Genomic DNA, 13,232 nt, shown 5'->3' with positions numbered 1-13,232 from the left:
TCTACCGTGGATGGAGCAAAAGCTTGTTTTGGTAAAGGTGGTGTTCATTCGTAATGTCGATCTCGCTGCCTAATTAGATGTAGTGCAGGACAGTGGATAATCAATTCGTGCAGGACAAGAAAGAGAGGGCCAAGACGAACGTTGTGGAAGCGTCTCGAGTTTGCTAAATGAGGGCTTAGCTGCACGAATGCAAAAGAAAATCAGTGGTCCCGGTGACCCTCGTCCACTTACGGATTCGAATTTTCGTGCAAGTTGCCGTCGTCGCAGTTCAGTCCACAATAACATCTAACTCTTCTTCCTTTTTTTCTGAAGCTTTGGTGTTCAGGTCTTTGAGACCCAACGCGGTCACAAGGTTCAAGCACAGCTCACGCTATCTACCTCAATCAAACCAAACCAAACTCAGGTCAACAGCTAAACATGAAAAGACCACCAAACAACTCTCCTCCTAAATGAAGAACTAAGGTTAGAAGAAAACAACTTGATTTCTTTTTTACTTCAAAGGAATTTTGTAGCTGACGAAAGGAACTGTCGGGTTAATCTCGTGGAAAGCCGTTTCTCGAGCAGTTTTTTTGGGGCTAGCAGAACCCGAGGAATGCGTCCCACATGGCGCCGATTGCAAAAACCGCCGGTAGGACGATCCGCCCGCGGTAAGAAGCCGGGGATCCGCCCTTCACTGGAGAGGCCACGGGAGGGGGCGGTGGATTTTCTACGTTGATAGCGAGCTTCGCTCCCCCGAAGCAAAATCCATTGCCGCTGATGAAGTAGTAAGGCCTCGTGACGTTCAGTGGGACGACGTCCCTCCCTTTTCCCGTGGTCCAGTTCACCAACGGGTGATTGGAGTTGCACGACTCGTAGTCCGTCTCGTTCACCTCGAGCACGCTCAATTGGTTCCTATCGTACACAAAGACTGGAAGAGCGCAAAGAGTCAGCAAACAGCAACAGAATGTTGGTATCCAAGCGTCGAGCATAAAATAGCATACAACTTGATGGCCGAGCTTGTAGCTCGTTCATCATTGAATTGCAAATTGCAAACGGTCGCCTGAGATGAAAATGTGGAGGCATCAGATCTTAGCACAAAGTTCAAAAGAGCAAGCACCCCTAAGCCAATTGTGGTATTACCTTAGCATGGGTGACCTCATGTTATAATGATACAAATGGTCTATGTGGTTTTTGAACTTTAGTACGTCTTTAACTCAATCCCTAAACTCTATAAAAAAATGTTCAATGTCGTAATATTGAGTTATCCTTGTTCCTGAAGTAGAAAAAGTTCAAATTCAGATATCAAATTATATTAAAATAAAGTTTGTGATCATTTATGTCATTTTCTCTTGCTCCTCCCCTTCCTAGACATTTTTGTACAAAAAATGAAAAAAAGCTGCTTGTCACTTTCAGAGAAGTCGCAACACTGAGCTCATAACTTCAGTAGAATCACACTGCAGTGAGCTCATTTTCATGCACAGCACAGACCCATCTTCAGATCTGAGTCACAGATCTGAAGACGAGAGAGAGAGAGAGAGAGAGAGAATACAAAGCCAGTCGCCATTGTAGAAGTGCCAGCCTTGAGCCCAAACTGTGTAGTTGACGTTGGTGGTCCACGCGTCGCCCATGCCCTTCCCTACCAGAATCCTCACCGCCGCCACCTCCGGCAACATCACTGCCGCCAGCCACAACGCCACCGCCACTCCCACCAACGTCGCCACTCGCCCCATCTCTCTCCGCGTCCGCCTGTGTCTCCGGCTCTCTGTAACAAGCTCAGCTCTTTCTAGTGATTGTGCACGCTTCTTCTTTACAATGGGGTCGGGTTTATATGGCACAATGCGGTTTCGAACTACCTCAGTTCAGCACTTTCTGTAACTAGCTCCGCTCTTCACGGATTCGAAGTTTAATGCAAAGTGCGGTTGATCTTGCCCGGTTCATAGTTCAGTCCACAACCCCAGATCAATAGCCACCGAAATGACGTAACTGGTGAAGAATCTAATCAATTTTTCTCTCTTTTTTTTTGGGCAGAAAAATGTTGGTTTTCCACTCTTAACCACGACCATTGACTATAGAACATGGCTCATTTGTTTAGCTAAAAATGAATAAATTGAAATATATATTTTTAAGAATGATTTCTTATACCGCTTGAAATAATTAGCAAATCAAAAACGTTTCATTATGGATAATAATTTACATCTATATATTTTTGTGGGCAAAAAAATGTTTTTGTCGTGCATTCTTATAAACGATGGAAACGATTATTTTTAAGAAAATACTTTCCAACTCATTCATTTTCTGCAAAACAAATACATCATATGTCTCATTTCTTCATATTTGCCGATGAATATTCACATTTACTTCTATCAACGAAATGGACCATCTATATGGGAAGGTAGCTCGAACCCTTTTGGAAAGTATAACAGAAGGAGTGGCAAATGGATAAGGGAGCACTCGGCCCTCAAGAGGCATTCTGGTCTGGGTTCGAGTTTTGAAGACGGGTCATGATGCGCATACGGGTCACTTTCTATGCATGTGCTGATAATAATTGCTGTTGTCTCGTCTAACAGAGCACGGTGGAATGATGCAGAGCATTTTGGGACAAAAAGGAACAACTCACTTTCACCTCGCGCTGTCTCGTGGCCAAAGATGACAACCGATCCGATTGGAAATTTTAATTGAACGGCTGAAGTTCGTCATAGTGCAATCCAATGGTGAAATATCATGAAGGTTGCAGTGCATTTCGATCCTGTCCTTTTTCTTAAGGCAAACATGCAATTCGGTCCCAGGTGGATACTGTTTCCTCAACCGTTTGTACCCTCAACAAGGCAGATCATCAGCATGTCAACCGAACGACATTAGCATTTTTCCCCTTCCATTATCAAAAGCCAACCACGAGGAGTGAACAACAAACTCTAGCTCGAGCAGACAACAGAAGGCGAATGAGGTTTAACATTTCCTTCTATATTGAGGAAGATAAGGAAAGCCTGGAAACCATACACCTCTGCTATTCCAAGACACCCTTCGATCCAATACACGTAAATTTCAGTTCTAAAATGAGCTTTTATCTTTTCTTATATCCCCAAGACATTTTTCTGATATCTTCCCATTTTACATACATCATTCCGAAACCCAACAACGGTATGCACGTATTGACAAAACCTTACTGCTTTATTTGCACTGAATAGCTTAGGAAGCTCTTGCTCCAGCTAATCCAATCTCCTCAACAAATACTCCACTTGAACCTCTTTTGTCAACGGCATAATCCATTCGCCATACAGATCTGCTATTAAGCTTGGTTCGATCTTATATGCTGGGTCAGCTTCATCTCCTTCAATATCCACAATTACCTCCTGCCCAAAGATTTTAGCTTTCATTTCTACTCGCGTCTTGATCGTCTCTTCAACGGCTGGATATGTCAACATATCCATGAGCCTGTCCCTGTCCTGCATGATCCAAATTGAAAAGCCAAATCTTAAGATCTATGGACATAGCACGGGACCTATAACAGAAGGGTGGAAATGGGTTAAGTTGAGTAGGAAAGTATTAATGATAGTTACCTGGGCTATAATAGCAGCCTTATAGTCATTAGGGGAGGCCTGGAATTTTGCCTCAGCCACATACTTACCATAGTGTATTCTCCTTGAGAGGGCCTGTAATAAAAAGATTGCATCAGTAACAAACACAAGGCCCAGTGTCGCCAAGGGACAATCTAGACAGCCACGTGCAGATGTGGACATGACATGCACAACTGATCAATGGCATAAAGACTTCAGCCCTTGTTGGGCTTCAATCATTCTTCTTCTGCAGGATGGACAAAGTCAATGTTGATCTCAAATAGTCTCCCAGAGAAATATACCAAGTTCACCAGTATTACACAATAAAAATAAGCTGGATAAAGAGAAATGATCAATGTTTGAGGCTATTGAAGGTCACTAACAAGTGATACTTAGGACCCATTCCCTGAATTCTCTGCAACATTGTTTACTTAACAACTTTATTGAACATGTGTACAAATCAAATTGAATGACTTGTGCTAGTTCTTGTTCTTTTATTTAACTCCTTAGAAGGCGAAGGATGGACAAATGTGTATTCTATATGTCAATTTTCTACTAGGCAATAGTAATGACTGGTCAAATGCAACTGCCATCCAGTTTCATCCTCACTCTTTTAACTTGTAGATCAAACAATCAGCTAAAACTGCCAGGCTTTTCCATGAAGACTGAGGGCGACTCGATAAAAAATAGGGCTCCTTTCACAAATCTAAACCAAAGCTCACATAACCTTTAAGCATCTGTCACCACATCTAGAAACAACGACCAAAAAAAACCTATTCCAACAAACCTAGACTTAAAGGGGCATCTCTGCATTTGCCAATTAATTCAAGATTAGTTGAATTTATACCTGCAGGCATATTGTGTCACAAACAGCTGTTGATCCATAATTGCCATCATCTCCTTCACCAACCAATCTTGGGAGGAGATCTCTAAAGTACATTTGCCAGACCTCACTGTTTATGTTGATTGAATCTGCAGAGGGATGTAGGACCTGCAGCCATAATTTCATTCAAGTATAAACATCTAAGTCATCTTAGGTGAAAAAGGACAATACAAATTTTGTCAATAGTCTTCTAAAACTAAAGAACAAGCTCGGAATAATTTGATTATAAATGACAAAATTTCATAAGGAGCAGATCTGTGGAGCTAAAGTTTAATCAATTTGGCAGAAAGGGTGAGCTACATTCAATTATCAAGCATGCTCAAACAAAAATAATGCAAATTCATTGACGTTGGTGCTTATTCAATCTGGCTCTTTAATGCTGCACTGATGCCCAAGAAAGATGGTCGGGTCATGGTTGGACCACCAAGGCCTAAATCAGGGCCAGTCCCAAAGAACAATTTGCCCTCGCAATCTTCTGCTCTCTTAAATAATATATCTACAGCTTGTCTCAAACATCTATGCATGAAGAATAGGTCATCACCAAGCAAGGTATTCATTCTATGTCACAGTCCCTTCAAGAAAGTGCACCTGCCCAAGTTCTCTACCAGCCAAGGGCCATATCTAGAAAGTTGATTCAATTAAATCTCATCAATACAGCTTTCAAATTATTCACAGGCAGCACTTCTTCTTGTTTGTTAATGAGAAGTATTCAGGATGGATACAGATTATTGTCCTGCGCAGATAGGTCAATCAACAAATTGACAATATATCAGCAGAGCTTAAGTTTGGTTATATCATATCTCGCCTGTGGGTACTGCAGCGGTGGCAACATTGGGTCGGGCAAGTCATCTGGGAAGAAAGGATGCTCATCAGGGCTTTTGTATCTGCCAACCTAATTTATAATGAATCATGGAAACAAAGATGTGTGAAATTGCAATTATTAATCTTCCTTGTCACTTCTCCCTCCAACAAAGCACACCTATGTTTCTTTCTCAAAGCATAACGCACCTGACCATGAAGCTTTTCAGTTCCCTTCAACATAAACTCAACCAAAGAACCATCAAAACCATCCATTAAGAATGCATGAGGGTTGTAAGTTTCAGCATTGTAACGAAACTGAGCTCTCTCGAGAAGGGCAAATATTATGCTGTCCTCTTGCAGAATTAAGGAATGTCTTATACCCTCCAGCTTCAAGCTCTCGCTCCTGTCTATCCTTTTCTCCAGCGAGAATCTACGTACGGAAAAACCGAAATTCAGAGCAAGTTCCATGGAATTATCAACTAGGATATCCACATTCCGAGAACAAAAGCAAAACACATCCACAGTAAAATATGCAAGAATTTGACGTTCAGAAGTTACAGCACAAAGGCAGAACTAAGCCTCATAAGAATTCTGGAACAAACACCGACACCAGCATCAATCGTCAGGAAAGAGACCCGAATTACCCAGAATTCAAAGACCTCCACAGTCCACGCCCCACCGCAACAACAACTGAAATTTCACACCTTCCCATCAAAGTTCGCAACTTAGAATGTGGATGGTCCTAGAAGAAGAAAAAGGGAAGGCATTATCCTTCTAGAAGGGCACATTGCCTGATGATCCTCGGCCAAAGCCGCACAAATTCTAGTTCTTTTCGCCAGTTTGAGGAACACAACAAAATTAGCGACGAGTCAGACCATCGGATTCCCGAACCGCCTCACTAGAACCGGCACGAGAAGCCCCGCCTGCCGTAATTCGCGAGGGCGGGGACGGAGCACGAAACCGAAGGCAGCCGAGAGAACAGAACTCAAATTACGAACTTTTCTTGCAGAAGGGGGGAAGGAAGCGGAGCCGTACCCGGCAGGAGCGGCGGAAGCGTGGGCGCACGAGACGCGCCCACCCGCGAAGCGCGAACCGGGGCCGAACCCACCGGGGAGGCGGACGCCGCGACGGAGCTCCGGGGGCTGGCGGGAGCGTAGGGGAGGGAGGGCGACCGCAGGGGACGGCGCTCGGAGCAGCAGCTTGGCCTCCATCGACGGCGGTTCAGTTAGAGAGAGAGAGAGAGAGAGAAAGAGAAAGACAGAGAAAAAAATAGAGAGAAATACGGAGAAGGTGGCGGAGGTGGGTTTGGTGGTGGTGGTGGTGGTGGTGGTGGGTGCGGTGTCGAGAAGGGGTAGGTGGGAGGGAAGGAGAAGCAGGGAATTTTCTTCGACGCGAATCGTGCCCCCCCACCCACCCACCCACGACCTTGTTTTGGCGTATTTGTCGCTGAGCGCGGACTTGTTGCCAGCGCCCTCGGACGGACGGATGCGCAGGTTGTGTCCGTCGGCCGGTCGGTCGCTTCTCGGAATTTTTATGAAATGATGAGATGGATAAACCCAAAGACTCCAGCTCGATCTTGGTGACCAAGGTGCGAACACGCTTGGCTGGTAGTCACGTTTAATAAGGGATTGCCATGACCCAATGGTCAAGCCAATCTTTGGTAACGAGGGTGTGAACAAGCCTGGTTTGGTCTCCTGTAAATACTAGTTACGTGACATATTTATGCATTAGGTTAGAAGATAGACTTGAGTACCATTTATAAAATTTCAAACTAGGAAATATCTCATCATATACCGAGCTTTGTTTGGCACATTCTAGCTGGCACCATATTAAATTAATTAAGAATTCTTATATTTTACCTTATTGTCTGAACCCGCTCATGATAGGAAAGTTGCATAAAGATATTTCAGGCAGGCAAGGCTCGACCAAAAAGTTATCCGGGTCGGAATAGGTCGTCGCCAAGCTTTGCCCATTTTTCCCTTTTTCAAGGGGGTGGGATGCACGTCCGGTAATCATCTCTGGTCGTGGCATTTATGCGTCAAGAGACCTTCCAATGATTAACGTCTCGACAGGACTGCGATAACGGACTTCTCAACTTTGTCTTCCTTTCGGTCGAACGCGGGCCATTCAAATTAAGACATCTTTTGAACCCACCTTTAAAAAAAATAAATAAATAATAAAAATCTAAGACATCATCAAATCTTTAGGTCCCTTCCGAGGTTCCGTTGCTTCCCTCCAAATTTCAGAACCAGGTCGAGACCTCATCTTCTTCAACTTCCCTCCGACACGGCCCATGAAGATGTCCGTGCCGGTCCGGACGCCGCGGTGGGTCTCCCCGAGGCGGGCCTTCGAGCAGCAGCTGTCGGACCTCCACCGGTGCACCAACCTCAGCCACATCAAGCAGGTGCACGCCCAGATCCTCAAGGCCAGCCTCCACCGGGACGTCGACGTCGCCGCCAAGCTCGTCGCCGCCTTCTCCCTCTGCCGCCACGTGGCGCTCGCCGTCAGCGTCTTCGACCAGATCCCGGACCCCACCGCCCACCTGTACAACATCCTCATCCGGGCCTACGCCCGGGACTCGCAGGCCTCCCGGGCCTTCGCGACTTTCTTCCAGATGCAGCGCAACGGGGTCTTCCCGGACAATTACACGTACCCTTATCTTCTCAGGGCGTGCTGCTGCGGCGGCGGCGGCGGCGGCCGGAGTAGCTTGCCGCTGGTGGAAATGATACATGCCCACGTCGAGAAGTTCGGGTTTTGCGCGGATATCTTCGTGCCGAATTCGCTGATCGATACTTACTGCAAGTGTGGTTCGTCGGGCGTTGGAGCAGCTAGGAAGTTGTTTGATTCGATGGCGGTGCGGGACACGGTGTCCTGGAATACTGTGATCAATGGGCTGGCGAAGGCGGGGCAGCTGCCAGAAGCTCGCCAGCTGTTCGATAAAATGCCAGAGAGAGACACGATTAGTTGGAACATTCTGTTGGATGGGTACGCAAAGGCTGGAGAAATGAATGCTGCGTTTGAATTGTTCGGGGAAATGCCACGGCGGAACGTCGTGTCGTGGTCGACTATGATTTCTGGTTATAGTGAAGCTGGGGAGATGGATATGGCCAGAGTTCTTTTTGACAAGATGCCTGCGAAGAACTTGGTGCCATGGACTATAATTATATCGGGATATGCCAAGAAGGGGATGGCCAAGGAGGCCAGTCAGTTGTATGATCAAATGGAGGAGTCTGGATTAGTGCCTGATGATGGAACTCTTATTAGCATATTGGCTGCTTCTGCAGAGTCTGGTCTGCTTAGACTGGGTATGAAAGTTCATGCCTGGGTTGAGAAGACTAAAGTCAATTGTAGCACTCTGGTCACCAATGCACTGATTGATATGTACGCAAAGTGCGGTAGGTTGGATGATGCTCTAAGCATCTTTAATTTGATGACCAAGAAAGATATTGTGTCGTGGAACATTATGATCCAAGGTTTGGCAATACATGGGAATGGCGAGAAAGCACTCCACCTTTTCTCTAGAATGGAAGAGGAAGGGTTTGAATCAGATGGAGTTACATTCATTGGTGTGTTGTGTGCGTGTACCCATGCCGGTCTTGTTGATGAAGGCCTAGATTACTTTCATGCAATGGAAAGAGATTTTAGGATCATTCCTCAAGTTGAGCACTATGGTTGTGTGATTGATCTATTGGGTCGTGGCGGTCGTCTTAAGGAGGCATTTGCTCTTGTCCAGAGAATGTCGATGCAACCAAGTGCCATCATATGGGGTACACTTCTGGGGGCCTGCCGTATCCATAACAATATGGATGTGGCCTCAGAGGTGGTTGATCGTCTAATTAAACTGGATACTTCTGATTCGGGTAATTTCTCTCTGATGTCAAATATTCACGCTGCAATGGGTGATTGGGAAGGTGTTGCTAATATAAGGCGGCAAATGAAGAAGATAAGCCTCCAGAAACCATCTGGAGAAAGTTCAGTAGAGTTAGGTGATGGGGTCCATGAATTTACAGTATTTGATACATCACACCCTGAATCAGATGGAATTTATCAAATGATAACGACTTTGGGTTTGGAGCTTGAGTAAGTGAAAGCTAATCCAAAAGGGTAATATAAGAACTTTGCACAGACGTTTCATTAGTCAAATCCTGCTCTTACTCAATGTGACTGGATGCCTGGATTTATCAACACTGAGATCTTCACAAAATGAGAAGCATATTCATCCAAGGGCATGTAACCATGCTGATCTCATAGGTGCAGCAGTTTCAGAGCTTTAGCTATTGCTTACTCTCTTTGGCTCTTTGTGTGCATTGGAAGAGGTTATTGCCGATGATGCCTATCAATGTTTTCTTCTTGATGTTCGGAACAATCCTTTTGTTCTGAGTCCTGATGGAGTTGAAAGAAGACGCATATCAGCATTGGTTTTTCTCATACATGAGAAACCACTACTAAAATGGCTGTACATAAGTTGTAGATAAATGAGATAAATCCAAATACCTGCAGCTTCCTTCTTTCTGATTTTACTCTCTCATACTCTATCCTCAATGACTTGTACATATTAATGAATCTTTATTTCGAGAATTATTTATCGCTCTGATCTTTTGTTTTATCTTTTTGTTATCAGCTGGGATTTGCTAGATAATACATCATGTTGGCTTTGCATGGAGATATAAGCTTGCGATTGTTTAAGCAAAACTGACCAGAGTTTGACTCTAAACTATCGCTCATTTAGATTTTCATTCAGGGCTGGCACATTTAAATGTAATGTAGATATTTACAGTGTAACCACTGAAGCTGCATATGCAAGATGAGGGCATCTTTTGGGAGAGTGATGGGGCAAAACCAAGCCAAGCTCTCCATGAGCTCTTCCTCGATGCATCATCTAGTCCTCATAGCAGCCATTGCATGAGGGAGCTTCTTTCTTTAAGAATTTGCGCTAGCGCATTTTGACTATTGTGAAAGCCCGCAAGGCAATGTTCTGCCGTCGATTTTGTGAACTGCCTGGAGGATTGGAGATGTTCAAATCAGGGAGAAGACATATGGCCACTTGCTCGTGACTTGATCCTAGCTGCAATCCTATGTCCTTCTGATACCATATGCATGTTCTCTGTATCTAATTCCTCGTTCATATGTAAATTGGCAGGACAACCAAAGAGGAACATTTGCCTACAGACAATCAACCTTAAGATGAATTGCTCTCCTTGAGATGCTTGCGCAGCAAATGCTGAAGCAGAAAGATAGGAAACAGTTTTTAAGAAGTTTGGAGGGAGATTCATGCTTTTACCAAGCTAAGAGGTGAGTCAGTTCATTCATTGTAAAGCCTTAGCGTTAAGTCAATCACATGACTTTCTGATCTGATCATCTCTGCTTTGATCAGATCAAGCAGAGATCAATATTTTTACGTGTTTAGAAAATTACATGCTCTCAAGCATGGCGGTGCTTTTGTTCTGTCATCAATGTTAAAAAGATGAGACTTTTTTAACCTATCAAATAAGAAAAGCACAATATGAAATACGGAGATTGGAGTCAGCAGTTGCAGACACAACTACAGTACCATCAATATCAACTAATTGGAATAGTAAGATCAGATGGATGTGGGAGTTAGGTAGAGTTCCATCCCAAAAGGACCAATGATAAATGGCTGGCCTCGTGACACGTCACCCAAAAAGCCACCTAGAAAACTTCACTTTCCCCTCATCCGATCCGATATCCACAAGCGGCATGTCCTGAAACAAGGCTTCAACCTTTTGCCACGTGGAGGTTCAATCCAATAGCCCATGCTTTCGGAGAACTCATGCAGCTGCATCCAACTAGGACCAAGACACTTTGTGGTGCACATTCGACCTCGCTTCCCATATAAACGACTGCCTCGAGTCTGCACTTTTGCACCATCTCTATCGTATCTGCATTTTGAGAGACTGTGAGAGGAGAGAGGATTACGTTAAAGAGTTCAGTTTGAGCATACGTGACAGTGACCATGGACGCTTGCTTCCTCACCTCAAATTCCTTCACCAAGTCCATCAAGATCGTCCCTTTAGCTAAGCCCATGTCGTCCCCCCTTCACCCCAGATCAGCTTCTGCTCTCACCTGGGCAAAAACCTCTGGCGGCTTATTGTCCATAAAGTGTACGTCCTTCAAGTTCGATCCTTTAGATCTTAAATTCTTCTCCTGCTTCTTGGCTTTGCAAGAATCTCAATCGAGTCTTTGATCGCAGGTTGTAACTTCGAGCCCAGCTCGCCTTTCGAAGATGTCCCCAGGAGCTTCACTAATTCCGATTGGCGGTCGTTCAGGGCAAGGCTCGTGGCGGGAGAAACGGCGCGGAGGCCCGAAGCGCCTTCCTCGATGGTCGACCTCGACGCCCCGGTGGATCGGCCGACCCCTGTCATGATCGGGGACAAGTGGGCCCACGTCATCCACGAGCCCGAGCAGGGCTGCCTGCTCATCGCGACGGAGAAGCTCGACGGGGCCCACATCTTCGAGCGGGCCGTCGTCCTGCTCCTGTCGACTGGGCCCGTGGGCCCGATAGGCGTCATCCTCAACCGGCCCTCCCTCATGTCCATCAAGGAGTCCAACTCCGCGGTGCTCGACATGGCGGGCACGTTCTCCGAGCGCCCGCTCTACTTCGGCGGGCCCATCGAGGCGGGCCTGTTCCTGATGAGAGGCGGCAACGGCGACGTCGGCAGGAGCGGGGCTTTCGAGGAGGTGATGGAGGGGCTGTACTATGGGAGGAAGGAGAGCGGCGGGTGCGCGGCGGAGATGGTGAAGAGAGGGGCAGTCGGCGTCGGGGACTTCAGGTTCTTTGAAGGTTGTTGTGGGTGGGACAGGGGCCAGCTGAGCGACGAGATTCGGGCCGGGTACTGGACCGTTGCGGCGTGCAGCCCGAGCGTCATCGGGCTCGGCAGCATCGGGAGCGCTGGGCTCTGGGAGGAGGTTCTTGGGCTCATGGGCCCTAAAAAGGTTTGGTGAGATCTTTGGATCGCTTGGGTTTGCTATTGAAGATGGAGGATGGTCCTCAGATGCTCAAAAGAAGAGGGGGGGAGCATGATTGGAATCGAGTTATCGCAAGCTTATGAGAAAGTCGAATGTGTGTTGGGAGATGTAATGAATGTGAATATTTTTATTTTTAGACCGTGGGGATTCCTCGTCCATGAATTGTTCCACATTTAATTATACAGTGTATTTTCTGCTGCCTGAGTGTGCTGTGACTATGGAACAAGAAGGGAGGAAAAAAAATACTTGGCCAGTCAAGGAAAAAAAAAAAAAACATGGGGGAGCACTTTTTTTTGGTCGAAATGGGGAAGCACTTGATATGTTGGGAAATATGATAGAATTTGATCGGGACAAGTGAATATGAATTTTAACTTAATGTATAATATCATATATGAATTTTTAATTTGCTCTACATGATTTTAAAATTTTAGCTAAATGTATAATGTAATTCCTGAACATCTAACTTACTCAACCTGATTATTAAGATTTTGATAAATGTTTAATTTAGTGTTCGAATTATATGAAAATACTTATATTATCTTTCTATCAATTCGGGTTAATGGAATCTGCTAATTTGTAAGTTCGAAAAGTGGACGAAAAAAAAAATAATGTTCTGTGGATTACTAGCTTAAGATATTTAACTCAATCGTGAAATATGAATGATTATGATTATTATATTTTGATTTGAGTTAAGTATTTTACGCAAATAATTCATGTCTAATGTTATTTTTTTCGTCCACCGTTCAAATGTACTATATTGAAAGCCAAATCAACCAATTTCATTAACTTAAATTAGTGAAAGAACAACATGAACATGAACAAAATGTTTAGGAATTACATTAAATAAATTAAAAGTTTGGGAATAATATTATATATTTGGCTAAAGTTTTTGACTAGTTAAAATAAATTGAAATTCCTAAACAACATAATAGATTGAATCAAAATTCATGAACCATTTATACCATTTTTTCAATTTGATATAATATGGTTGTCATGAATAGATGAAAGTAAACTAAACCATGTATATT

At 44.7% G+C, this 13,232-nt stretch overlaps 4 protein-coding genes across 4 annotated transcripts; 2 read left to right on the top strand and 2 right to left on the bottom strand.

The window, feature by feature from the left end:
- Positions 1-3: 3 nt before the first annotated feature.
- Positions 4-1,790, bottom strand: LOC104419403 (lamin-like protein). Its single transcript, XM_010031055.3, has 2 exons — positions 1,529-1,790; positions 4-907 (listed from the first exon to the last, which is right to left on the bottom strand). Exons 1-2 carry the CDS (start codon positions 1,707-1,709, stop codon positions 576-578), a joined length of 513 nt encoding a protein of 170 aa, XP_010029357.2. The 5' UTR covers positions 1,710-1,790; the 3' UTR covers positions 4-575.
- A 1,120-nt stretch (positions 1,791-2,910) lies between these two features.
- Positions 2,911-6,596, bottom strand: LOC104419402 (chorismate mutase 1, chloroplastic). Its single transcript, XM_010031053.3, has 6 exons — positions 6,253-6,596; positions 5,425-5,647; positions 5,222-5,308; positions 4,381-4,524; positions 3,537-3,629; positions 2,911-3,422 (listed from the first exon to the last, which is right to left on the bottom strand). Exons 1-6 carry the CDS (start codon positions 6,426-6,428, stop codon positions 3,186-3,188), a joined length of 960 nt encoding a protein of 319 aa, XP_010029355.2. The 5' UTR covers positions 6,429-6,596; the 3' UTR covers positions 2,911-3,185.
- An 812-nt stretch (positions 6,597-7,408) lies between these two features.
- Positions 7,409-9,823, top strand: LOC104419401 (pentatricopeptide repeat-containing protein At3g29230). The gene has a single exon (XM_010031052.3). It carries the CDS (start codon positions 7,511-7,513, stop codon positions 9,299-9,301), a length of 1,791 nt encoding a protein of 596 aa, XP_010029354.2. The 5' UTR covers positions 7,409-7,510; the 3' UTR covers positions 9,302-9,823.
- Positions 9,824-10,866: 1,043 nt separating this feature from the next.
- On the top strand, positions 10,867-12,440 carry LOC104419400 (UPF0301 protein BDI_1431). The gene is made up of 2 exons (XM_010031049.3): positions 10,867-11,339; positions 11,429-12,440. Exons 1-2 carry the CDS (start codon positions 11,192-11,194, stop codon positions 12,178-12,180), a joined length of 900 nt encoding a protein of 299 aa, XP_010029351.2. The 5' UTR covers positions 10,867-11,191; the 3' UTR covers positions 12,181-12,440.
- Positions 12,441-13,232: the final 792 nt, after the last annotated feature.

The sequence above is a fragment of the Eucalyptus grandis genome, chromosome 9, assembly GCF_016545825.1.
Source record: "Eucalyptus grandis isolate ANBG69807.140 chromosome 9, ASM1654582v1, whole genome shotgun sequence".
In the NCBI taxonomy this organism is placed as follows: Eukaryota; Viridiplantae; Streptophyta; class Magnoliopsida; order Myrtales; family Myrtaceae; genus Eucalyptus; species Eucalyptus grandis.
The sequence above is the reverse complement of the archived record's forward strand: the minus strand, read 5'-3'. Positions and strand labels throughout refer to the sequence as shown.